Source organism: Phoca vitulina, unplaced genomic scaffold (assembly GCF_004348235.1).
Source record: "Phoca vitulina isolate PV1807 unplaced genomic scaffold, GSC_HSeal_1.0 scaffold1, whole genome shotgun sequence".
NCBI classification, from domain to species: Eukaryota; Metazoa; Chordata; class Mammalia; order Carnivora; family Phocidae; genus Phoca; species Phoca vitulina.
The window spans coordinates 7575443-7603047 of NW_022589704.1; the positions used below are offsets into that span (position 1 = coordinate 7575443).

Below are 27605 nucleotides of genomic sequence, written 5' to 3' on the forward strand. Positions count from 1 at the left end.
TTTTTAGCCCCAAAGTAAAAGCTTCTAGAGAGCAGGAACCAAATTTAAGGGAAGAAGAGAAGGAGGAGGAAGGGGGAAGGAGTATTTGACTTCACATCCTCAGCAGCTGGCATTGTCCTGGCATACAAATACCTACAGAATCAAAGCAATTCTTGATTATCTACTTCTCAGGAAGGGTGCCTTCCCCTTCTGGTATTCACTCTGTCTTTCCAGTGTTTCATTAGATAGTGGTTTGTTTGGGTTTTTTTAAAGGTTTTAAAATTTATTTGACAGAGAGAGACACAGCCAAAGAGGGAACACAAACAGGGGCAGAGGGAGAGGGAGAAGCAGGCTTTCCGCGGAGCAGGGAGCCCAACGCAAGGCTCGAGCCCAGGAGGCTGGGATCACCACCTGAGCGGAAGGCAGATGAGCCGAAGGCAGACGCCTAACGACTGAGCCACCCAGGCGCCCCTAGATTATGGTTTTAAAGTTACAAGAGTAGACTGATGCCCACTCTAGTCAGGGATAATAACAAAGTTTCACCTTTATTGTATCATTGATAGAAACAGAGAAGTTAATAATAAAAATCATGGGAGGGGGGAAGGAGTGAGGAGTTTAGCCAGAAACAAGTTTAGTATGTAACAAATACTGGTTGATCCATTGCCACAGATTGTATTTTTCTAAAAATGGCAACACCAATATTGTCCATCCAACATACTCCTCTAGAACCTTGCCATTACCCTTTGCAGAGGTAGAGTCTAATTCCCCTCCCCTGCGGCCATTATATATAACTGATAGAACATGGCAAAAATGAAAGGAGATGACGTCCAATGCTATAAGGTGCTAGAGCTTCTACCTTGTTTGCTAAAACAGTCTCTTTCGAAGCAAGGAGCTGCCAGATAATAAATCCAAATGGTCTGAGGTCACCGTTCTGTGACCTAGACTACAAGGAGAGGCCCATGTAGTTGTTTCCAGCAACAGCCCCAACTTAAGTTTCCGGGGTCTGGGCTATAGATCTGAGAGTCATCCATAGAGGGGAGATCTTTGAAATCATGGGGAATCGCCCACAACAAGCAATTGCAGAAAGGAAAAATATGGAGCTAAGGCAGGCTCTTGGGAGGAAAACACACAGCTGGTGGGCACAGAAAAGTTGTAGGTAGGACCAGGTTAGGGGCAGGAGCCAGTCTCAGAACAGAGGGAGGAAGAAATTGATTGGCAATGCTAAATCTACAGAATTGTCAAGGAGTCTGGGGCTGGGGAAACAGCCATTGAATTTGGTGTCTACAACTGTCTACAGAGCAGGAAGAACAGAAGGTTAGGAAAGAGTAGGAGATAGGGAAGGGAGGATGCAGAAGTTTGGAAGTGGATGAAAAGGAAGGATGGATTTGTTGGTGAAGAGGGCAGCGGCCACTGAGATTGGGCCCCTAATTAAAAGTGTTGCATACACAACTGAAAACCAAAGAGAAAACACAAGTAAGAGATTGGGGGAAGAAACAGAGCCAGAGAGCTGAGCAAACATCAGGGAAAGGCTGCTCAGATGATAACTATGGAAACATACATTTTTATGTTTGAAAACATTTTTTATTATGAAAGTATTTGCATATTTTAAATTCTATTCTCATTTCTAACCTTCAGATGTATACCAAGAAAATTAAATCATAAAAAACTATCTCGGAGTACAATAAACGTATCCTCTCACGTAAATGTCCCACGATGTGTCCCAAAATGTTTTTCATTTTCTCCTGAGTCTTTTGCATATTTAGGATTTCATATTGTAGCTGTCTCAGAGGGTTCCCACATGAATGTACCACTGCCCTTCTCACTTTCATGGTGGTCAGACAGTTTCCTCTCTTTTTTATTAACTGTTGTTAAAAATAGTAGTAAAGCAGTACATGCTTATGGTTTTTAAGTTTTTAGAATGCACAAAAATATAAAGGAAAAAATTTAAATCCCCCCAAGACCTACGCAGGACCCTCAGGTTCTCCCCCACTGATGTAACCCACTGTTGACAGCTCTGGGTATGGCTTCCCCAAAAATGTTGTACACATAGACAAGTATGATGTGCTTCTCCATTCTCAGCACCACCAAGTGCTGAGGATATGATGTTTGCCCAAAATCCACTTGATCCCTGACCCATGCACCTTAGCCTTCATGGGCAGAGCCATGATTTTGTATCTCTCATGTAAAACAAACAAAACAAAACACCTAAGAATTACCATGCATGCTGCTCTGCCCCTAACCTTTTTCCAAGAAATGGTATGCCCTGGAATCCTCCACATTTTTTTTTTTTAATTTTATTTATTTATTTGACAGAGAGAGACATAGTGAGAGCAGGAACACAAGCAGGGGGAGTGGGAGAGGGAGAAGCAGGCTTCCCGCGGAGCAGGGAGCCCCATGTGGGACTCGATCCCAGGACGCTGGGATCATGACCTGAGCTGAAGGCAGACGCTTAACGACTGAGCCACCCAGGCGCCCAGGAATCCTCCACATTTTTTAAATGACTGCCTAGCGGTGTTCATTTACATGTCTGTACCATAATATACTTAATCGATCCCCTGCTGATAGACATCCTCACTGTTTCCAGTAGTTTTGCTATTACAAGCAATGCAGTAATGAGTATCGCTCTAAATATACCCTTGTTCATGGTTATATTTACCGGTAGGATAAATTCTCAGAAGTAAAACCCCTCGATCAAACTCATGAGTATCTCTGCAATGGACAGCTGCTACTCTTTCACAACTATTCTGCATCTGAAATACTTTCCCACGTTTGGGTGAAACAAAAATCTTGGCCAGAGGCAGAGCCTGCCTTCCTTTACAGATGACAAACTGTCCAGATACTAACCGTTCCCACCCCTAACACATGGGCATGTGACTGGATTCAGCCTCAGACTCTGGACCTGGATGAAGAACCTGGAGAAACAGGGACACCTGGGTGGCTTAGTCAGTTGGGCATCTGACGCCTGATTTTGGCCCAGGTCATGATCTCAGGGTTGTGAGATCGAGCCCGGTGTCAGGCTCTGTGCTAGGCATGGAGTCTGCTTGTCCCTCTCCCTCTACTCCTCCTCCTTGCTCACTCTCTCTCCTCTCTCTCTAAAATAATTAAATAAATAAAATCTAAAAAAAAAAAAAAAAGAACCTGAAGAAACAGGACACCCCAAAGTTCTGGCCAACCAGGACAGTGGCACATGTCTGGCTGGTTCCCATGGTGTGCTTTAGGTTATAGTCTCAGTCACCTGGCCTCCTGCCGGTTTCCTCAGGTTAATCCCCCAACCCTGCTAGTAGTGATCTTGTGAGCTCCTCAGTGTCTTTTCAGTCAGCTCCTCTTCTGCTGAAATCAGGCCTGCTTAGATCCTGCTACTTGCAGTTAAGAACCCTGACTGATTCTGTCCCAACCAGACTCCAATCAGGCTGACCTGTGTAACCAGGAGGATATTGAGGAAATAACAAAGTGTGATTTCTTTTTTTTTTTTTTAATTTATTTATTTGACAGAGAGAGACACAGCGAGAGAGGGAACACAAGCAGGGGGAGTGGGAGAGGGAGAAGCAGGCTTCCCGCAGAGCAGGGAGCCCGATGCGGGGCTCGATCCCAGGACTCCGGGACCACGACCTGAGCCGAAGGCAGACGCTTAACGACTGAGCCACCCAGGCACCCCTCTTTTTTTTTTTTTTTAAGATTTTTTTTAAAGTAATCTTTACACCCAATGTGGGGCTCGAACTTACAACCCTGAGATCACTCTAGGGGCACCTGGGTGGCTTAGTCAGTTAAGCATCTGCCTTCGACTTAGGTCATGATGCCAGGGTCCTGGGATCGAGCCCCATGTGGGGCTCCCTGCTCAGTGGGAAGCCTGCTTCTCCCTCTCCCTCTCCCCCTGCGTGTGCTCTCTCTCTCTCTCTCTCTCTGTGTCAAGTAAATAAATAAATAAAATCTTAAAAAAAAAGAGTTGCACACTCTACTGACTGAACCAGCTAGGCACCCCCCAGAGTGTGATTTCTGAAGCCAGGTTTTAAAAGACATCGTGGCTTATCTCTGCTCTCTTGTCTCACCTGTTTGAGGGAGGACAGCTGCCATGTTGTGAGGACACTCACACGGTCCAGTGGAGAGGTTCATGTGGCAAGTGACTGAGTCCCCTGGCCAACAGCCAGCACCAACTTGCGAACCATATGATGGAGCCACCTTGAAAAGGGATCCTCCAGCCCCACTTAAGCCTTCAGATGACTGCAGCTCCAACTGATGTTTTGCAGCCTCATGAGAGACCCTGAGCTAGAACCACCCACTAAAATGCCTCTGAATTCCTGACCCTTAGAAACTGTGTGAGATGATAAATGTTAATTATTGTGTTAAGCCACTAAGTTATGGGATGATTCACTAAAGCAAAGATAAATAACTAAATTTTTTTTTAGTTTTTTTAAAGATTTTATTTATTTATTTATTTTTAAATTTTTAAAAAGATTTTATTTATTTATTTATTTTAAGATTTTATTTATTCATTTGACAGAGAGAGAGAGAGAGACAGCTAGAGAGGGAACACAAGCAGGGGAGTGGGAGAGGGAGAAGCAGGCTTCCCGCGGAGCAGGGAGCCCGATGCGGGGCTCGATCCCAGGACCCTGGGACCATGACCTGAGCCGAAGACAGACGCTTAACGACTGAGCCACCCAGGCTCCCCTATTTATTTATTTGACAGAGGAGAGTGTGCACAAGCAGGCAAAGCATCAGGCAGAGGGAGAGAGAGAAGCAGGCTCCCCGCTGAGCAGAGAGCCTGATGTGGAGCTCGATCCCAGGACCCTGGGATCATGACCTGAGCTGAAGGCAGACCCTTCACTGACTGAGCCACCCAGGTGCCCCTACAATTTTCAATTTTTTTTTTAAGCTTTTATTTATTTATTTGAGAGAGAGAGAATGAGAGAGGGAGCACATGAGCGGGGGAGGGTCAGAGGGAGAAGCAGACTCCCTGTTGAGCAGGGAGCCCAAGTGGGACTCGATCCTGGAACTCCAGGATCATGACCTGAGCTGAAGGCAGTTGTTTAACCAACTGAGCCCCCCAGGTGCCCACAATTTTCAATTTTAACAGTCTACCAAATTGCCCTTCAAAAAGGCAAGAGCGCTGTGCACTTCCACCAATACCATGTTGCAGAGTTCTAAAAGTGATTGGTTTCAGAAAGGATGCAGGGGAGGGGAAACTGACCCGATAAGGTCTGGCCTCAGCACTTCCCTAAGCTGTGGAACCCTAAGTTGCGCCCCAGGACCTCCCACCAGCACAGGACCCTGGGGATAGCTATGGAACCATTGTTCCTATAAGTCAGCCCTGTGGGCAGAGATGTGACCAGAATCTGGCCTGGTGGGCAGGCAGGGTGAGCAGGCAGAAATCTGAGCAGGGGCAAGGCCACAGGTGTCGGGTCATGTGATCCAGTGATCCAGCCAGGAGGGCTCAGCAAGTGGCAGCTGCAGGGGGTGTGGCAGGTGGGCAGGCACTGTGGCAGGAATCTCCCTGGGCTGGTGGGGTCAGGAGCCTCAAAAGAACAAAGTGAGAAAGAAGGCACCTGTGCTTGGGGCCAAAGCTGCAGCCAGAACTGGGCCACCCTGGCCTGGGATCCTTTGCCCCTGACTTTGGAGACCCAGGGCTCAGGAGGAAACAGGAGTGCAGTCGTGCAAGCGGGAAGATAGAGAGGGAACCAATTATGTCCTGAGCACTAATAAGTGCCAGGCTTGGAATCGGCCAGGTCGATGATCATAATCTGTGTTTTACAGGTGAAGACTGAGGATCAGAGAAGCTAAGCTACTAGCTTCTGCCACCCAGGCGCCCCTAGCGCAGTTTCAGATTTGCAGAAAAACTTGGGAGAAAGTACTTCCCATATGCCTCTCTCCCTGCCCCCCCCCCATTACTAACATCTGGCATTAGCGTGCTATGTTTGTTACAATTGATGTGCGCATATCGATACCTTATTACTAACTGAAGTCCAGTTTACATCAGGGGATGCTTTTTAGTGTTGTGCATTCTGTGCGTTTTGACAATGACAATGTATAATGACCTCTATAGGATCACTATAGGACCACTAAAAATCCCCCGTGCTCCACCTATTCATCCTGCCCTCTTTCCTTCTCAAAACCCCTGACTTTTACTTCATGGTTTTCATAGTTTTGTCATACCGTGTGTAACCTTTCCAGACTGGCTTCTTCCACTTAGCAATATGCATTTTAAGTTTCCTCTGTCGTTTTGTGACAGCTCAGTTTTTTTTTCATTGCTAATATTTCTTTTCATGGCTGAATTAATATTCCATTGTACAAATGTACCAGTTTATCCATTCACCTACCGAAAAACATCTTGGCTGCTCCCAAGTTTTGGAAAATAAGAAATAGCTGCTATAAACATTCATGTGTGGGTTTTTTTGTAGACAGAGGTTCTCAGCTTGTTTGAGAAAATGCCAAGCACGCTTCCTGGATTGTATGGTCAGAGTGTCTCCATCCCTTTTTCGTGTCCACTTCCTCGGGTGGGGAGGTTGGAGGGTGACCCTACCTGGAAAAACAATGCCCAAGAACCGTAGGTCTTGATTTTGCGCGAAAACCGAAACGATCCTCTCTGGGGAGCTATGGGTGTTCTCTTAGGAGAGAGGTCCTTACTCAGGTCCCCAAATGGCCCAGAATCTACATGGGAAGGAGGGAGGGGTCATTGGCCCTCATCAGAGTTTCAAGGGGTCTAGGAAGCAAGAGAATTTAAGCCGCAGATTTTACTTATGGCTGAGAGAATCCTCAGTGACGGGAAGGGGGTGAGCGGCTGACACATGACCTCAATACGCAGAATGCCCCTGAGGAAAGCTGACCCTCCAGTTACCACTCCTAACTCTACTTCCAGGAGCTGGTGTCAAACAGGAGCCTGGGATGGATGTGGCCCCTGCAAAGAACACTCTCTCCCCCCAAATCAAAGAAGACTAGAAGCACATGGATGTGATGGCAAAGTCCATTTGCACAGTTTATTTAAAAAGAGACAGCTGTAAAGTAGAAATGCAGATGTTTTCCTGTTGTAAAGACAGCAGTTACAAAAGAAAAGTAATAAATATGATGCTGGGAAGTATTTTTAAAAATACAGCAAACCCCTGGTATTTGTGAGCAATCCCAAGAACGCACAACATATAAAAATTTGCCCTGGGTGTAGAACAGCATCACCTCAACATCTTGGGAGCAAAAGTTGGAAACTGGCCAGATGAGGATGGTCATGACTTTGGGGGTTTTGAAAAACTCTGGATTTGTCACTTGGGAATGTAGGGGTCTGCTACAATATAATTTGCATAGTCAGAATTAACAGGGATTCTTCTACGCATTAGTATCACTTCTGATTTTTCTTTTACTCTTACAGGTGAGTAGCACAGTATTTAAGAGCAGGAGGAAAGGCTGAAATGAGAAGACATGAATAGAGGGGGTAATGAAGAGGGTGGGTCCGTGGGGAATGCTACAAGGACAGGAGAAAGGTGATAGGAAGGAACAGAATGTTCTATTTTTCTACTATTCTGTCATCTCAGCAGCATGCCACTCCCCCTGTTGAAGAGCGGACAGGCAGTGGTCCAGCCTGGTTTGCCTTCAACCTCACCATCATCAAAAGACAGAAGCAGCAAAAGCAACTGGCAGAATCAGGCTCAGAATGAAAACAGGGAAAGTGGATAAGAAACAAAGGGGAGGGGGACCCAGAGAGGAGAGGGGCAGAGAATTACCCAAGAAAATGGGGTGACATTAACATCAGAGCCCTCCAGGGGCTATCTCCTCTGAGGACCAGCAAAGAAACAAATATCTGCACAAAGTAACATTCTTCGATGCAGAACAGCAAAGGGACAAGGAAAAAGTACAAGTTGCCAAGTAGACGCACGATCTGGCTACAGCAGGAGGAGGGTAGGAAAGAGAAGCAAGGGGGGCAGTTGGCTCATCCCAGGACCCTTGGGAGGGGCTCCCACACAGGGACGAGAGCCTCCGCTGTCGCCCCATGAGGCTGAGTTTGCATCGGGTGGTGGGTGTGGAGGCTGGTTGGGGGGCAGGAGCGGCAGGGGTGAGGATGCCCAGCCAGCTCTCTCAGGGGCATCTGTGAGGCACTGGGCGGATGGAGGTCAAGGTCGCCCGACTATGTGCTGAAAGCAGCCTTGAGCTCCCGGAAGGCTGCCTGGCGGAGCCGCCTCTTCTCCTCCTCCCGCTTCCGCTCATCTTGCTCCGCTTTTAGCTCAGCTTCAAACTTACTGGCACAGGACAAAGCTTGGACCTGCAGCAAAAACAAACCAACAGACTGAGGGAGGGGAGGAAAACTTGGAGATGGAGCAGCCCATCTAACAGAACTCAGTTGGCTGGGGCCATGTGACATGGGAGCCTGGTCCTGCTTCGGGGCAGGACCCCCTCACCCCCCAGAGCAAAGGCTCCTCTTCAGAAGTTTACTTCATCCATTACTGAGGACGCCATCGCTTTATTTGCCACTGTGTTATACATGGTTCTACCTGCTAGGGCTGGTCTTTCCACTTCACTTCTTTTCTGGTACACTGTTTAATATCCTGCCTATTACCCACTTCTATGTCAACCTTTAATTTCACAATAATATTGTTTTGTTCTAGTGGGAGAAAACAAAAACCCAAACCAAATGAACTCCCTGCTGGGATTCTGATTGCAACTGCACCATTCTGCCGGGGGCAAACGGATACCTTTACAATATATCAATCATTCTGAATTGACTTCCAAATATTACGTGTTTGGGGGGATGTTGTGAATGGGATTTGGTGCCAATTCTTTAAACCTAGTTTATCTGTAATTATACCGTTTCAGATACATCCATCTTAAAACCCTCTATTCTGGAACCGATTCATTTTTTTCCCATCTCAGTGTCTCATCAATTTGGTAAAATTCCCAAACCCACTGGGTCTGCACGTTATTTTAGTAAAGATTGCCGAATTGCTCTCCAAAGTAGCTGTTCCAATTTACACCCCCACCATCATGGAATGTGGGTACTCATTTCCCCACAGCCTCGCCAACGTTTATCAGTAACCTTTCTCCTGTTTGCCAATCTGATAGGAAAAAAAACCACAAACCTGGCATCTTCTTTTATATCCTTTTTGCTGAATTACCCATTTCCCTGGGGTTTCCCACTTCGCCATTCTTTACAAATTTAGACTTAGTCCCGTTACGTATTTTTTAGTTATTTAGTCTTTTGCTTGTCTAACTTCACAGTATCTGAGGCCATGGGAATATTTAAATTTTGATGTAATCAAAATCTTCAACCACTTCCATTCTGGCTTCTTTCTCTCTCTCTAAGTAGGCTCCACACCCAAGGCGGGGCTTGAACTCACGACTCAAGACCCCGAGAACAAGAGTCACATGCTCTACCAATTGAGCCAGCCAGGTGCCCCATGGCTTTTCTCTCTTATGTCATGTTTAAGATCTTCTATATCCCAGGGCTCTAAAGCCATTTTCCTCTCATATTTTTCTAGTTTTATTTTCCCATTCAGCTCTTAAAGTCACCCACACTATATGTTAGTGAAGGAATATATGTAATAGAAGGATTTTACTTCATTTTCCTAAGTGGAGAGCCAATTTTCTCAACACCCTTTTATTGAATAGCCCATTATTTCCCCACTGATTTGAAAATTATCTTCTTCATGTACTAAATTCCCACATGAAGGTCTGTTTTTACTATTTTCTATCTTGTTCCACTAACTAATTTTATTCCTGCACCTGCACTACATTATTTAATATTACTGCTTAAGGAATGCCTTGATATTAACAAGGAAAGTATTCTCCCATTATGTTGACTAAGCACATTCTTTGTTTTTTTTTATAGATTTTATTTATTTATTTGACAGAGAGAGAGACAGCAAGAGAGGGAACACAAGCAGGGGGGGAGTGGGAGGGGGAGAAGCAGGCTCCCCGCGGAGCAGGGAGCCCGATGCGGGGCTCGATCCCAGGACCCCGGGATCATGACCCAAGCTGAAGGCAAACACTCAACAACTGAGCCACCCAGGCGCCCCCCCCTTTTTTTTTAAGATTTTATTTATTTATTTGACAGGCACAGAGAGAGGGAATACAAGCAGGGGGAATGGGAGAGGGAGAAGCAGGCTCCCCGCTGAGCAGGGAGCCCGATGCAGGGCTCGATCCCAGGACCCTAGGATCATGACCTGAGCAGAAGGCAGACGCTTAACGATTGAGCCACCCAGGCGCCCCAACTAAGCATATTCTTTTCACATTTTTATTTATTTATTTATTTAAAGATTTATTTATTTATTTATTTGAGTGAGAGAGAGCAAGTGTGCCTACGTGTGAGTGGGGAGGAGGGGCAGAGGGAGAGGGGAAGCAGACTCCCCACCCCCAAGCCCCCAGCACAGAGCCCAATGCAGGCCCATCCCACAACCCCGAGGTGATGACCTCAGCTGAAATCAAGAGTAGGATGCTCAGCCGACTGAGCCACCCAGGCACCCCTATTTATTATTTTAAAGTAGGCTCTACACCCACCATGGATGGAGCCCAACATGGGGCTTGAACTCATGACCCAGAGATCAAGACCTGAGCTGAGATCAAGAGTCAGATGCTTAACCGATTCCATCCAGGCGCCCCTTTTTTCGTATTTTTAAATGTCTTACTATGAATGAGTATTAAACTTACCAATGTTTTGAGATTATCTCACTGAAATGATCACATTTTTCGTATTTGATACCTATGAGATTTTTAAAAATTATCCCTGCAGTCTTAACATAAACTTCAATTTTTTTTTTTTTAAGATTTTATTTATTTATTTATAGGACAGAGAGAGACACAGTGAGAGAGGGAACACAAGCAGGGGGAGTGGGAGAGGGAGAAGCAGGCTTCCCGCTGAGCAGGGAGCCCGATGTGGGGCTCGATCCCAGGACCCTGGGATCATGACCTGAGCCGAAGGCAGACGCTTAACGACTGAGCCACCCACGCGCCCCCAAACTTCAAATGTTTTAAGATTCTCACCGCTATACTCATTACATTAATATTTTTTCTGATGTGTTTTTATCTGATGTTATCAGAATCATGATGGCTTTAGAGAATGAACGTGATATAATCTTTTTCAGTATGTCTGAACTAGTTTGTGACATTGAAAAAAATGTGTAACATTAAAGAATTAATCCCTAAATTCCCCAGCTTAACTGTTTTTTTGGGGTGGGGGGAGTTAACCTAAATGTCTTTACAATTCATCACATTGTCTACCTATTATCTCAAATTTATAAAAAAGCATTCCCTTTCATTCAGTGTTTAATGATTTTACATCAATGTGTCCTAACCTCTATTTTTTTTTAATTTTAGGTAGGCTCCAAGTCCAACATGGGGCTCGATCCCTGAAATCTAGAGTTCCATGTTCTACCGACTGAGCCAGCCAGGTGCCCTGACCTCTCACTATTTTTAACTAGCATGTTCCTGGGTCCATCATCTTTTCTCCATCATGAGCTTCCACATTTGGGTGTCACCTTGTGTATTCTCTGGTTCACTCATTCACTTCTCTGCCAACGCAGCTGAGATTTACCATTTCCGACAATGCTCTTTATCCCGTCCGTTCTGGTTTTCAATCCATTATCTCCTTGGTAGCACAATGCAGATTCTCACATCTCAATGAAAAATGGTAACATCCCTTCCTACCTTCTCCCTGCACTGCACAGGGGTCCATGTTTGAACACAGGATCTCTCTGAAAATATTAACCACAAAATCTTACGCTTTTAATCTTTCCAAATCAGAATCCCTAGGGCTAGGGACTAGGAAATTATGTTTTCAAAATTTCCCAGGTATTTCTTAGGCACTTGAGGCCCTGCTCTGTCCCAAACAGTTCTCTTCTGGCTCCCTACATCAGAGTCACTAGAAGACAGATTTAATTGCCTAGAGTAGAGCCCGGCTCATGCTGACTCTCATCAACCTCTGTCCCCGGACTCAGGCTGAAAATTTGGACCCCAGGTCCCTTTGTCTAGCCTTGACACCTCTCCTCACCTTTATTTATTTTTTTCCTTGTTTGGTTTTCAGGAATTTTATGAGCTGGCTTTTAAATATTAAAAGTTAAAAAAAAAAGGGGGGACTCCTGGGTTGCTCAGTCGGTTCAGCATCTGCCTTCGACTCAGGTCATGATCCCAGGGTCCTGGGATCGAGTCCCTCATCGGGCTCCTTGCTCAGCAGGAAGCCTGCTTCTCCCTCTGCCTGCCACTCCCCCTACTTGTGTTCTCTATCTCTCTGACAAATAAATAAAATCTTTAAAAAATATATTAAAAGTTTAATTATATAAATCTATAATTAAATTATATTAGAAACAAAAGAAATAAATATTACAAAGTCATTGTTTCTTGATTATCTTGCTACATTTTACTCTTTCTGTTTTGGAGGTTGTCTGTTTCAGTTATATCTCTAAGGTGGGAATCCTACACAATAATGCACTGTGACTCCAAATCTACTTTCAGCAACATCCTGCTGGAAGCTTGCAAGCAACCCTAGTGGGAGTATTTACACCTTGGAACCCAACAAAATGCTACAAAGTAGGGCTTGATTTATTGTTTCATTGACAATCTTTTCTTAAGAAAGTTTTCTTAAGAAAGGGAAATGTTAAAAATGCAGATTAAGCTGAAAAATGTGTAGTGTCTGTAGCCTTTATATTATGAATAGCTCCAAAGAAATTCAGGGAATATTCTTCCAGTACTTGAAAACTATTACCAATTCGGCGAGGGGGCACCTGGATGGTTCAGTGAAGTGTCTGCCTTCGGTTCAGGTCATGATCCCGGGGTCCTGGGAGGGAACCCCACATCAGGCTCCCTGCTCAGCGGGGAGTCTGCTTCTCCATCTCCCTCTGCCCCCCTCCATGCTCTCTCTCTCAAATAAATAAATGAAATCTTAAAAAAAAAAAAAATTCAGCAAAGAAGTTGCTCACATCATTGAGGAATGAATGAAATTCTGACATATGTCCCTTCACTTTTTCTTATGAATTAACTTAAACAAAATACCGACCAACATTCATGTTGGACCTAGATTCTTCTGTCAGTTGCAACCATAGGCTGGCAACAGATAGAGCCCAGCAAAAATCAAGGAGTCGTTCTTTGAGAATCAATAGACCATGTGGAATTTATAATTAAAGTAGTATATACTTTATTATTTGTAAATTGTGTGCTATCTATCCTTTATATCATTAAAATTTATAATAAACGTAGGCATATATGTACATGCGTACTCTGTTCAGAGAGCCAGTTGCTAAACATTCACCAACAAACCACTGTCTAAGCCTCAGTCCTCAGCTGCAGAGCAGGATGCTACCACCTCCCTCCAGAGTGTCTGTGTGAGCGTTAGATAAGGCACAGACCTAAGGCCCACCTGTCCACTATTGCTGGCCAGGTCAGAGGGGGAAGAGGTCCTTGTAACTCCCTCACTTGGGGTCCTTGTCCTCCACTATAAAAGTCTACCTCTTGGGGCGCCCAGGTGGCTCAGTAGGTTAAGCGTCTGCCTTCAGCTCAGGTCATGACCTCAGGGTCCTAGTTTCAAGCCCCACGTAGGGCTCCCTGCTCAGCAGGGAGTTTGCTTCTCCCTCTGCCTCTGCCCCTCCCCCAGCTTGTGCTCTCTCGCTCTCTCAAATAAATAAATAAAATCTTAAAAAAAAAAAGAAAAGCCGGGACACCTGGGTGGCTCAGTCGGTTAAGCATCTGCCTTCGGCTCAGGTCATGATCGCAGGGTCCTGGATTCGAGCCCCACGTAGGGCTCCCTGCTCAGCGGGGAGCCTGCTTCTCCCTCTGCCTCTGCCGCTCCCCCTGCTTGTTTTCTCTCTCTCTCTGGCAAATAAACAAATAAAATCTTAAAAAAAAAAAAAAGTCTACCTCTCTCCTTGATTCTATGGTCTGTGAGTCCTGTCTCGACAATCACCCCACTCCGTGTCTTCATGTTTTCTTCTCTGTGGACCACTTCCCTGGGCTCTAAAAACACACCAACATCTGTCTACTCTAGGTTTAAAAACAACAACAACAAACCAAAAGTTCTTCTCTAATCCCAAGCTACCATCCCCACTTTGTCCAGGCCTCCTCTACCAGCCGTCTACACAGAAAAGTCAGGCTGTTCCTCCCCAGTTCCCACTCACCTCTTACCCTACTGCCATCTGCCCTTCACAGGGAACCTGGTCTCTCAAAAATCTCTAACTGACCTGCTTGCCAGACCCAAGACCCCCACTCTGGCCTCATCTGACTTCAACTTTTCTTAAAAGCGCTCCTGTCCTCCAAAATGGCATTTTTCTCCAGGGTTTCCTTGTGTCTCCGCTCACATCCTTCCCCACAGTCCAGTCACCGCTGTGTTCTACCATAGTCACTCTCCTCTAATTCTCGAGGTGCTACTTGTATCTTGTGAAGGCGGATCCCACGGTCTGTGTAGTCGGGCGTCCATGAAGGATATTCATTTCCTCCCTTCTCTCGTCCTCCAAGACGTTCCCCTGGCACATGGCCCAAGGGTCTGGGGAGATGGACCCGACCCTGGGCTCCAGAAGAAAGCCCAGTCAGGGTAATGGTATTCCAGCTCTTGCCAGTGCTTGGTTCAGCAACGGACAAGTGTGGAAGATTATTCCACGACCCTCAGTATCTAGCGTCCCCATCCTTCCTAGCAGCAGAATTACAGCTGGGCACACAAATCCCGAGGAAGAAAGGCATTTGGTATTCTCCCATGCAGCCAGGTATGACCAAGTTCTGTCCCGCAGAACACGAATGAAACTATTTACAACCAACATTGTGCCCTTCATTTTTTTTTTAAATTTATTTAAGCAATCTCTACACCAATGTGGGGCTCGAACCCATGACCCTGAAATCAAAAGTCACATGCTCTTCTGACTGAGCCAGCCAGGCACCCCCATAGTGCCCTTCAAATGAAAGGGCATACCATCCCCTTCCTCAAACCATTCCCATGGGGGGGGGCACTTCCCTGTCTTGATTTTTAAAATATCATCACCCCCTCTCTACACAGCTCCACAAGCCTAGTCCTAGTGGCATTTTTTTTTTACTATCTACCTCCAAGCAAGCAGTCATTAAGTATTGAGAGTGCTAGTTAGTTTGGGATCCTCCCCAGCTCCACTGTCACTACCTTTGATGGACCTAAAATTCTCCAGACATCTGGAGAAGCCTCCTGACTCCAGCTTCTCCCCAGGCCAGTCCATCCCCAGTACGCAGCGCTGGTCAGGCGGAGGCCCTCTGAGGGCCCCTGGCACCTGCAGCCCTGTTTCCCAAGCAAGGCTGAGCAGAGCTCAGTCAGCTCCACGGTATCTGGGACCTACCCTGGAAAATCCAAAGTAGGTTTGGGGTGGGGGGTAGGGGGGCCTGAGAAGCTGGTCTGCAGATAATTCTGGTGGTAGCAGGCTGGGGAGGCCTGACCTTCAGGGGAGACCAGAGCTCCCCGTGCAACTGCATCCGGTGTGGACGGGGGCCAGCCTCCCAACGTTCTTTACCCTCCGTGCCTCGGAGCCTTTGTGCTTGCTGTTCCCACGGCAGGAACGCCCTCCCTTGATTACAAGGTGAATCGTCATTCATCTCTGAACATCTGTCGCAAATGTCAGCTCCTTGATGGCCCTCTCCCAAATCGGCGTGATGATGCCTTCCATTCGTCAGTCATGCAAACATTTAGTGAGGGCCATTAGGAGCCAGGCTCTGTAATTACAAAGATAACACACCTCTCTGCCTTTGAGTCTGGGTTGAGGAGGCAGACATTCAACAAGTTCAAAACATTTCGTTGTTATTCTTTTAATCTTTTCTCCTCCTTATAAAAATCATGCACACACATTATAAAACTATTCCATTCCAAAAATATAAAAAAGAAGTCCCTCAGTCAGTCATAGCTATTACTAAGACTTGGGTATGTAATTATCCAGGTCGTATTTAGTATTTAACAAAATCGGGTTTCAAACATAATGTTCTGCTTCCTTTGTTTTGGACATCTGTCCACACACGAGTGCGGCTGCACCTCATTCTCCGATAGCTTCAGGATGTGCAAACGGGCGGGCGTGCCACCAGGGACTCAATTCCCTGACAATGGAAGCTCTGGTTGTTTCCATTTTTTCTGTTAATGCTGTATAAAATCCCTGTCTACACGTCTATGTTTATTTGCATGAGTGCCTCTAAGGGATAAAATCCTAGGGGCAGAATCCCAGAAGTAAATGATACGAAGCATTCACAGCCAGCCCCAAACTGCTCTCTGAAGAGCTGGGACAATTTCTGCACTCTCACCAAAAATGTCTGAGAATAGGGGAGGGCCAGAGGGAAAGGGAGAGAATCTTAAGCAGGCTCCATGCCTATCAGGACCTGAGCCAAACTCAAGAACCCACTGAGCCCCCCAGGTGCCCCTTGAACAGATACATTATAACACCACTTCTGTTCGTAGGAGCCGCACACAGAAGAGGGTGGACTTTCTCAGGAAAAGCAGCCAAACTCTGCTCCCTCCACTCTTTAAACATGGAAGGAGTAGAGTTTTCCAGGAAGAGGCCTTTGGGTTGGGTATTCCAGGTGAAGAAATAGCAGGCACTAGGCCCCAGTGGTGAAAAGGCATGGCAGTTATTTGAAGAAATGCACAGGGGGTGGAGACCAGAGCAAGGATCAGAGTCGGGTTACAAGATTCTTCATTGTTCCCAGAGACTTCGTGCAGACTTTAACAAGAGCATGGCCTGCTGAGTTGCAGCAGTGGCCCAAAAAATGTCACATTAAACTTGGGTCTCAATCTTAGGCCCCTGCCCAAGGCATCATGAAAGATCCGCAAGTGTTGGCTCATCGGGCAACGAATGGAGAGGACCCATCCTTCCAGAATTCACCCATCCCTCCTCTCTATTCCCTCTCTTTCAAGGCTGAGAGTTTGTTTTCCTCCCTAGACTATGTGTGTCCTGGGGAAGGCAAGTTTTGTCTACTACCTCCCCGTGAAGGAGTTGTATTTCCAGAGCTTGGTATGCCTGGCATTGCCAGAGCTGTGTTGAATCAGTGCTAAGTCAGGAAGGAAGGGCCAAACCACTTTCAGGATTGGACCCACCATGCTGGCGTTGAAGGCGCCATGAGTGGTTGGCCTGTCCCGAGAATCCTGAGATGATGGCAGGAGGAATGCAGGTGTTAGGGGTCCGCCATGATTCACAGTCTACATATTGGCAGAATGATGCCTGACCCGGTCTCTAAGTGGCATCATGGGGATGTAAGGAGACAGTCCTACTCAGGGGCCAGCATGGCCAGGATGTTTGCCAGGGACACTGTGTCTCTGGGCACACTCCTGGAATAAGTGAACACTCTCCAAGAGGCTGGCTTCCATCTGGGATGGGAGGGAGTCCCAACAGCTCCTATCACGTATCGAGCGCTCACAGTGAGCCAGGCACTTGCTAAACACTTTCTATAGGTGAGCTCATTTAATCCTCATAGCCATCCTATTATCGCCCCCATCGTACAGATGAGAAAACTGAGGCACAGAGCGGTAACAGGGTCAGTGGAGGAGGCAGGATCTGACCCCAGGCAGCCTTCCCCCACTGCACTCTACTACTCTGGCTGACCGGGGCTTTGGAGGGCTAATTTCTCTTTCTGCAGGGGTACTCTGTGGAGATGAATATGACAGCGCCCAGCCAGGGGGAGGCTCTCCAAAAATGTCTGATGATGGGATGAACATGTGAATGAATGGAAGCACCCAGAAGGGCTCTGGGGCCACGCACTGGAGATTGCTTTCCAACCCCGAACCACTGTCAGTGGAGCACGTACTGGTTCCAATCGGGGCGAGGGCAGGCCACCGGGGCGCCCTCCTCTGGCCCCATTGTTCACTTGTTCACTTAAGATGTAAAGGTAAAGGCATCTGCTCCAGTTAATTCAACTGTGGCTTGGGGCAGAGAGGAGTTCTTTTGGGAAGTCTGGATCCAGAGTCAATCCGGGAGCCTCGTACCAGCAAACCCATTCGGATCAGAAACCAGGATGGAGGGGCGCCTGGGTGGCTCAGTCATTAGGCGTCTGCCTTCAGCTCAGGTCATGATCCCAGGGTCCTGGGATCGAGCCCCGCATCGGGCTCCCTGCTCGGCGGAGAGTCTGCTTCTCCCTCTCCCACCCCCTCTGCTTGTGTTCCCTCTCTCACTGTAACTGTCTCTGTCAATAAATGGAATCTTTAAAAAAAAAAAAAAAAAAAATTTAAAAAAAAAAATTAAAAAAAAAAAAAAAAAAAAAAGAAACCAGGATGGAAGGCACTTACCATCTGATCGTTTTTCCATTTTGCTTCGCATTTTCAGATTGCATGCAGACACACTCATCCCCCTTCAATCACACACGACACACACACTTAAGCTACTGCTGTTCTGCTTGCCCTGGGCAAGTGAATGAGGTAGACACTGAGCTCCTGCTGGGCAGGGTGAAAGGAGGGAGGACGGTCCTGCACAAGAAGCACCCACCTTAGCTTCAAAGAAGTCCTTGGCACCTTTGACGCCCTCCTGGGCCACATCGATCTCGGAGAGCTTGGCCAGCGCCATCAGCCCGCTGTCCTCTTCCAGCTCCCCGGCGGCGGCCTTGTGGAATATGAGCAGGAACTGCAGGAAAGGGTGCATCAGAGTCCAGGTCAACCTCACGGAGACTTACAGCGATCCCCGCCAGCCCAGGGGAAAGTCGTGATTGCCAAGAATACGAAAACGGGTATAAATATGTGCACGGGGCCAATTATTTTCCCCTTATCACACTGTCAAAAATAAACCACATGCCCATTTTCCACAAGAACGTAGGGAAATGGGCACCTTCATATCCAGTGGAAGGGAATGTAAACCGATTCAAATTTTTTGGAGGGTACTCTGGAAATATTTACCAAAAATAAAATGCTTTCACCTTTCCAACCATTAATTCCAATGCTGGGGCATCTGTCCCTCAGGAACATTTGCACAATAGTTTAAGAAGCATTGTCTATAAAAGCAAAAAACTGGCAATGTCTTAGTTTTTGGCCACGAAAGAAAACAATCCAATAGACCTATACAAACTATTTTCTTAAAATTAAATCATTTTGATGTTTTTTTAATCAACCATATTTTCTGTTTGTGTCCCATTTTTGCATTAGATTGTTTACTTTTGCTAGTGTTTTCTTTTAAAGATTTCATTTTTTAAAGAATGTCTACATCCAGTGTTGGGTTAGAACTCACGACCCTGAGATCAAGAGTCACATGCTCTACCGACTGAGCCAGCCAGGCACCTCTCACAAGTGTTCTTTTCTTTTTTTTTTTTATTTTTAATAAATCTTTTTATTTATTTGTGACAAAGAGAGAGAGCCCAAGCAGGGGGAGCAGCAGAGGGAGAGGGAGAAGCAGGCTCCCTGCTGATCAGGGAGCCCGACGCGGGGCTCAGTCGCAGGACCCTGGGATCATGACCTGAGTCGAAGGCAGACGCTTAACCAACTGAGCCACCCAGGTGTTTTCTAAGAGATCTTTATAGAACCTGGTATGTTTCAAATACTTCAGCCATCACTTACCTTTTCATCGTATTTATGATCATTTTTGACTTTCAAAAATTTTATATAAATTATCAGTCTTTTCCTTCTCTCTCCCCAGTGCACCAGGGTTATGCTGAGAAAAACCTTTCTTGCCACCAAGGTTACAGAAACAATCACCTATGTTTTTGTCTATTGCTTTTATGACCCCTTGTTTTGTTAAACGTGTAAATATTTAATCTTTGAAATTTATTCTGATCTATCCTGTGAGGTTGATCATTAACCCTATTTTCTTCCAAATGCTTAGTTAGCAATCCCCACACCATTTATGGAATAATCCATCCTCTTCCTCCAGATTCCAAAGTGTGGCTTGAATGCATTAATCTTTTTTTTTTTCTGAATGCATTAATCTTTAAAGCCAATTTGTACTAAAGCCTCCACAGGATAGATGCCCCACCCCCACCCCCCACCACAGAACAGATTTTTAAATAAATAAGCCAGGCTGAAAAGGCAGGTCTCCCATCTTCTAGCCCTTCCCCCAAGGCGATTTTACAACTTTTACTTCTCTAAAGAATTTCGGTGAATTTGTCAAACAGCTGTTGTCCAAGCTTCTATAATTTGTTTTTCCAAATCAGCACTGAAAGACGCCTCTCCAGGTTTTAGGTGCTACATAAAACACATGTGTCTACAGGGGAATCTTGTGTTTTCAGGTTTTTTTTTCCTTTTCTTCATGACCATCCCCTCTAAAGAATGGCTTCCCCAAGGGAAAAGGACATTACCTAAAGTAGACTGAGGGGCCAAACAACTCCAACGGGCTTTCCAAATTCCAACCTGGCTGTGTTTTCCTGCCAAGACTCTTAGTCCCTAGAGGGAAGTGTGTTTCATTAAGTGGAAGGCTCAGCGTCTACCACCATCACCCCAAACTGCCATGCGAATAAGCCTTTCTTTGTAATTCTTGCTTCGGATCTCTTAACTCCACTGTGGATGCTGCCACATGAGAAGCAAGGGGTGAAGCAAGATGCTCAAAGACGCGTAGCTTTGTAGAGGCTGCCACGGGCCACTTGACGCCACAGAAATGCCACGTTCATCCACCTGCAGCTTCCAACTTCCTCACTAGAGGCCGGCAAAGGCTCAGTTTGCTGCAGACTATCAGAGCCAGAATAAGGGCTCCAAGTCTTGGAAAACAAGCCCTTCGGAGGTGAGGCTCCTAAGAACAGGATGGAGGGCAAGGGGGCTGGGGGGAGATGGTTGTAGTCGGCTCTCATGGAAGAGAATGCAGCTGCCAAGATGCCAGCACGGGAAATGTGAGCCATCTGCAGAGGGAAGGAGTGAAAACCTGTCCCTCAGCACCCTGCCCACCCTTAAAATATTTACAGCTTACAGAACACCCCGTTATCCCTCCCTTCACAAGGCCAATACAAAACAGGTAGCCCCTCCACACTGGGAAGGCAGCTCTAGAAAGACGGAGCATGGTCCTAGCCTAGCAACAATCCAAGTGACCCTGGTGGTGATGGTGGTGGGGGGGGGGTGTCTCCTTATCCCTGAGGCTCATTTTTCTCACATCTACAGTGGAGGTGGTATTTACAGGCGGGCTTAAGTACTCCTCATGGATCTTTTTTTCCCACATGTGCTCACTCTCACCCTGCCAGCTCACGGAGGACCAACAGCAGCCCTGTCATAACTTAGGTGTCACCCGGCCCCAGCCAGTTAAAGAAAAAAAAAAAAAAAAATCCAGCTCAACCTGAAAATATTCAGCCTTCCAGAAAAGCATGCCAGGCATTCCCATTTGATTTTATTATAATCACCAACTCCTGAATGACAATTTCTCCAACTGCCCAGCCTTGTTTGTCTTCCTATTTATAGTCCACAAAGACTGGTATGTTGTGGGGAATTGGAAAGTGTCCTAGCTGTGACTATGAGCAAAGGGGGGAGGGGGGAGGGAAGCAGCAGAAAACAAAGAAACAGAAAGAGAACTAACAAAGCTAAAACAGTGATTTCAGACACAAGCTATCAAATGGTTCTGATAAATTTAAAGAATTTTTCAATTTGGGGCACCTGGGTGGCTCAGTTGTTAAGTGTCTGCCTTCCGCTCAGGTCATGATCCTGGGGTCCTGGGATCGAGCCCCGCATCAGGCTCCCTGCTCAGCGTGAAGCCTGCTTCTCCCTCTCCCAATCCCCCTGCTTGTGTTCCCTCTCTTGCTGTGTCTCTCTCTGTCAAATAAATAAATATATAATCTTTAAAAAAAATTTTTTTTTAATTTAATTTCTTTTTTAAGTAAATGCTACCCTTAACATGGGACTCGAACTCACAACTCCAAGATCAAGAGTCGCATGCTCTACCAACTGAGACAGCCAGGCACCCTAAATTTAAAAAAAAAAAAAAGTTAATTTCACGGTTCTGACTGGTAATGCAAACACTTGCCCTGAATGAGTTAGCACTCTAAGATTGCAAGTGACAGAAACAAACTTGTTGACTTAAGCAAAAAGGTTTTTGTTCTATAAAAACGCTGACTTAATCTTGCAGGAACAGCCACCTGCAGAACCAATTTGCAATACTTCACCCCAATTTCAAATTCCCAGGATAGGGAATCTAGTGGACCTAGTCTGGTGAGGGTCCATCCATGGTCCGATCAGCAATGATGAGGCCGATGGGCAACCCAGCACAGCCAGGGCCCCACCAAGGGAGGGTAGAGTAGGAGAAAATGGAACCCACAATTCCCAGTACTGACAGGTATCCAATAACCCATCACACAACCTTCGTACAAAACCACCACACATCTGGACTTGGAGCAATTCTTCTTTAAGAGAGATATAGTGGAGGGGCACCTGGGTGGCTCAGTCGGTTAAGTGTCTGCCTTTGGTTCAGGTCACCAGGATCGAGCCCTACATCGGGCTCCTTGCTCAGCAGGGAGTCTACTTCTCCCTTTGCCTGCCGCTCCCCCCTGCTTGTGCTCTCTGTCAAATAAATAAAATAAATCTTAAAAAAATAATAATAATAAAGTAGGCTCTGTGCCCAATGTGGGGCTTGAACTCACGACCCTGGGATCAAGAGTCACAAAGAGTCACATGCTCCACCCACTGAGCCAGCCAGGTGCCCCCACATGCATTCTTTTCATAATTGGAAAGGAAATGGTTTAAAAGAAAGAGCAATTGCTTTGTACACTGGGGGAAAGTAGCATAATAGCACTTAACGGAGACATACATTCCATATCAAAGAGCTTTTATGTGGATGTGACCTGCTTTGGTCAATTTAATCCAAAGAGACAGAAAGGGAACCGAAACATTCACTAAGCACCTACTAAATGCCAGGCTGTGAGGGAAGAGCAGTAGAAGTGAGCAATTTTGTCTGTCTGGCAACCTGGCCCCCACGTGATGATGATGGTGGGACCGCGGGCCATGGGGCCCTGTGGTGCATGACCTGGACCCAGCCAATCCTAGTCCCCTGAGTGCAGTGACTGGTCAGGAGGTGGGCACGTGTGCCTAGTAGCGCCATTCAGAGGCCAGCTGAGACGGTTCAGGCCCCGCGGCTGCTAACCTGGGACCCTGGAACCTGGAGCTGCTGGTAGCCACCTTGGCAGGCGTCAGGGAGAACACGCAATGTGGAAAGAAAAGGTGAGGTGGACACAGAAGAAAGCACGGTCGAGGTATGACCAGAGAAAGATGCTGCACTACTGTGCCCGACGCACTTCCACTTCTTCATCTCCCAGCTACGGGAGCCGAGAGTTGTTTGTTGTTTTCCTGTGTAAATGAGCTGGCATTCTCTGTCGCTTGCCATCAGGAGTTCTAACTGATTCAGGCATGGAGAGAGAACTCCCTTCTCACAACAGTCCTGAGGGAAAGCTATTAACAACCCTATTTTTTTTAAAGAGTTTATTTATTTACTGAGAGAGAGAGAGAGAGTGCGAGTAAGGGGGAGGGGCAGATGGAGAGGGAGAATCTCAAGCAGACCCTGCACCGAGTGCACAGCTGGACACGGGGCTCGATCCCACGACCCTGAGATCATGACCTGAGCCAAAATCAAGAGTGCCGGGGGCGCCTGGGTGGCTCAGTTGGTTAAGCGACTGTCTTCGGCTCAGGTCATGATCCTGGAGTCCCTGGATCGAGTCCCGCATCGGGCTCCCTGCTCGGCGGGGAGTCTGCTTAGCCCTCTGACCCTATCCCCTCTCATGTGTTCTCTCTCTCTCATTCTCTCTCTCTCAAATAAATAAATAAAATCTTAAAAAAAAAAAAAAATCAAGAGTGGGATGCTTAACCAACTGAGCCACCCAGGTGCCCCTTAAAGACAGAAAAACTGAGGCTCAGGAGTAAAATAACTTGGGGCGCCTGCTAGAGATGGGACCACAGTGGGGCTCTCAACGACAAAGGACTGAGAGGAATGTCACTGAGGCTTTGTGGGGGGGCGGGGGGGGGGGAGAACCTACAACAGGAACACTTTAGAGATTTCCAAACCTCTGATGTCCACCTGTGGGCATTTCTGTGGGAAATGGCCAAACCTGCAGCTAAGCGAAAGCTAACCAAGCCTCTTGGATTCAACGAGGAGCACGTTTGGGTGGCTCCTGGGACTGCGTCTTAGCTCGGCTGGTGACTTGCACAGACCTCTCAACACCCTCTCGATTTCTGTTCCGCACAGGTCATAACTTTGCCACAGAAGCTCTTTCCCTGCTGTTGCCTCCAAAGCTTCACCCACACGAAAGCTTGTACCTTCTCTACCCCAGGGATAGCTGGGTTGAAAGAGCCAATGCCTAGCACGAATGATACAAAGGAGCCAAACGAGAGGCCAGGGAGCCAGAGGGACAACTGTGAAGATGAGCGTGGCAGCTGACGACCGGAGGCCGTGGGCACCGAGCCCGCCACCCAGGTCCAGCCTTGAGCTGGAACGTGCTTTCAGGCCAAGTGCTGACCGTTTGGGCCCTCTAGCTCCTTAGCTCTGAGACGAGAAGGCTGGCCTAGAATATCCTGAGGGTTATGCCCAACACAGGTTTTCCGTGATCTTCTCTCTCTGCATGTGCCAGTCCAGGAAAGGAATTGAAGGGGGGATCTGGAGTTGATTTGTGGGCAGTGAGAGGCAAGGCGGGTTTCACCACAGCTGGGGAGAGGACTTGTTGCTGCCTGTTTGGACATTCAGAAGAATGTCCACGGGCCCTATCTAGCCTGGAGAGAGGACCCGTACTTGGCCAAAGCCCTCACCATCAGAAACCAGGATGCTGGAACTCCACTGTTTCTGGAATAACCAAGGTTACACACCAGGAAGCAAGGACAGCGCTCTCTATTCCCAGCCCTCGAGGGCCCAGCTGAGATGTGACAGAATGGGACTTTAGCAGCTGGGCTAATGCTTGGAGCTTTGAGCCCGGGTGTCCCCAAACCTGTTCTAACACCAGGGCACACGGACACGTCTGGAGACCTTGCAATAAAACTCAAGCACATAAGACATGGAACCCTTCTTTGTGGGGCTGCATCCCTGCCCTGGAAGAAACCCAGTGTCCCCGAGATGTCCCCCCCAGATAGAAACGGCCTTATCACCAAGTTCTCACACATTTAGAGGTCAGACTTCGAATCTACTTGCACTCTTCCAGAAAGATACCTGTACATACAAAATTTTGCCTGCAATTTCAGGGATTCAAAGGCCAAAAAGCCCGTTCTTGGATTGTTATGGGGACACAGGGAGCTCCATGAGCACGGAGTAAGACCCTCTGTTTAATTCCTTTTTGACTATCTTTATGCTTATTATAAAAGTTGAAAGTTTTGATACCTAAAAAAGTATAAAATCATAAAACTACCAAAACTTTGCACCCACACATATCCACTACTTGGTAAACATCCTTCCAGATTTCTCCACACCCAAACATTCACCCAAATGAGGTTGTCCTACCCACAGTGACTTTCTATCTGCTTACCGAGCATTTTCCCATGCCAGCACTGCAGTTCACTAGCTTTTTAAAGATATTTTTAAAGAACTCTAGGTTAACTGTCCAATCAGTGTTCGGGAGAGGCCAAAACCACTTGTGCTCCAGGGGCCCGTAACTGTGAGGTTCCTCTCAGGGGCCCTCCAACGCAGGGACTCAGGTACCTCGCGGAAGCTGAGCTGGCCGTCAAAGTCCTCATCCACTTCCTTGATCATGTTTTTCAGGCCCAGGTGGGTCTGGGGGGCCCCCAGCTTCTCCATCATCAGCTTCAGCTCCATCAGGTCAATGAAGCCGTCCCGTCCAGCGTCATACCTGCGGGGTCAAAGGAAGGATGCTGACAAGGGACCACCACGGCCAGGACCATAGGATACTTGTCACTCTCCCAAACACGTAATTCTTTTGGCCTCATTTACTGGAAAATAACTGTCACCTGCTGCTTTGCAGTGCCCACTTGGGTCACCAGATCAGAAGGGTCCCCCTTCTTGAAACACCTTCGGGCACTGCACGACACGATTCAGAGGGGATCCTGTATAACATGGTTGTTGTCAGGTCTTGTATCCCCCTAACAAGGCCTAAGTTTGGGTCCCTGCCTCCCCCACTTCCACAAACCCCTCCGTTCTTCCTTCTTATTCTTTTTTAAAAGATTTTCTTTATTTACTTATTTGAGAGAGAGCGAGCGAGAGAGTGCGAGAGAGTGGGGGAGGAGCAGAGGGAGAGGGAGAAGCAGACTCCATGCTGAGCAGGGAGCCCAACTCGGGGCTCCATCCCGGAGCCCCGAGATCATGACCTGAGCCGAATCAAGAGTCAGATGCCCGGGGCGCCTGGGTGGCTCAGTTGGTTAAGCCCCTGCCTTCGGCTCAGGTCATGATCCCAGGGTCCTGGGATCGAGCCCCACATTGGGCAGCCTGCTTGGTGGGAGCCCCGCTTCTCCCTCTCCCACTCCCTCTGCTTGTGTTTCCTCTCTCGCTGTCTCTCTCTCTGTCAAAAAATAAATAAAATCTTAAAAAAAAAAAAAAAAAAAGAGTCAGATACCCAACTGACTGAGCCACCCAGGCGCCCCTCTCCGTTCATCCTTCTGGTCTCCTGCCTATGGAAGCTGGTTCCCACCCTTGCATGCGGCTGTCCGGGCCCCGGCTCTCTGGCACGCTCATCTAGCCTCCAGGTCCAAACGGTCCCATCTCTGTGAGTGTCTGCTGAGAGAGGACCTGGCTCTGACCTGTTGGCCGGGTTTTACCACAGAGCCAGCATCTCTGCTGGTGTCCCTCCAGCCCCCCAGTTCCCTGCCTGGAAACAAACCCAGCCTCATCACGGAGGGGGGATCCTTCTTCAAGCTTCTGTCCTCTGCTTTCTGCCAACCTGTCCACCCCCTACTTCTCCACACACCTGGGCTGTGACGGGGTTTTCTTACTGACCCCCCAGCTCTTCTCCCTCCAAGTCTGTTCCATTTTCTGCTCCTCAGGGATCCTTGTTGTTCAGGTCTGAACACCTTGTTTACAAAGCAAATCAGTTCACAGCAGCCAAAAGGTGTAAACAACCCAGGTGTCCATTTCTGATGAATGGATAAACAAAATACAGTATATCCATACAAAGGAACACGGTGTATTTATACAATAGGATATTATTCACAATAAAAAGGAGGGAAAATCTGACACACGCTACCTCGGGGAGGAACCTAGACAACATTACGGCAGGGCTGAGACAAGCCAGACAGAAAAGAACAAATACTATATAACTGCACTTGTCTGAGGGCCCGAGAAGAGTCAAATCATGGAGACAGAAAGTAGAACAGTGGTTACCAGGGCCTGGGGAGTGACTGTTTCATGGGTAGAGTTTCAGTCTGGGATGAGGAAAAGGTCTGGAGACAGATGGCAGTGAATATACACTGAACGGCACGCCTCATGGTCAAGGTGGCAAATTTTACGTGTATTTTCCCCCACAGTAAAAATAGATAAACGAATCAGGCTCCTTCACTATCTATCCCTCTCCCCACCCTCCCAACAACAAAAGCCCACCATTGTTGGCACCCACACCACCACCCACCAAGGAATGCAGCCTGTGGGCAATCAGAAATCTAACCCTGAGCGCTGGTGGTATTTTGAGGCCCACGTGGTCAGGCCAGAGATGAGGCCCAGTACTCCCCAGTGGGCTCTGTTTCAGCCACAGCAGCCGACTCATGCCATTCCTCCCACCCAGAATGCACCTCCCACCACCCCACTGTCCTCAGTGGCTTTTCTGTACCCCCAAGCTCAGGGAGCTGCCCCCTTCCTTCTCTGAGAGCCAACAGCCCCATTGTCAGTCCTCCGATACTCAGCAGATGCCGCCTCCCCCTGCTGGGTATT

At 47.3% G+C, this 27605-nt stretch overlaps 1 protein-coding gene across 1 annotated transcript in view; it reads right to left on the reverse strand.

The window, feature by feature from the left end:
• Nucleotides 1-6893: 6893 nt before the first annotated feature.
• Nucleotides 6894-27605, reverse strand: part of EFHD1 (EF-hand domain family member D1) — a 41669-nt gene continuing 20957 nt past the window's right edge. The window contains exons 2-4 of the mRNA XM_032398750.1: nt 25431-25578; nt 18348-18482; nt 6894-8218 (exon numbers count right to left, since the gene is read on the reverse strand). Coding sequence (XP_032254641.1) covers nt 8084-8218; nt 18348-18482; nt 25431-25578 — 418 coding nt within the window. The 3' untranslated portion in view covers nt 6894-8083. The remainder of the gene's footprint in view (nt 8219-18347; nt 18483-25430; nt 25579-27605) is intronic.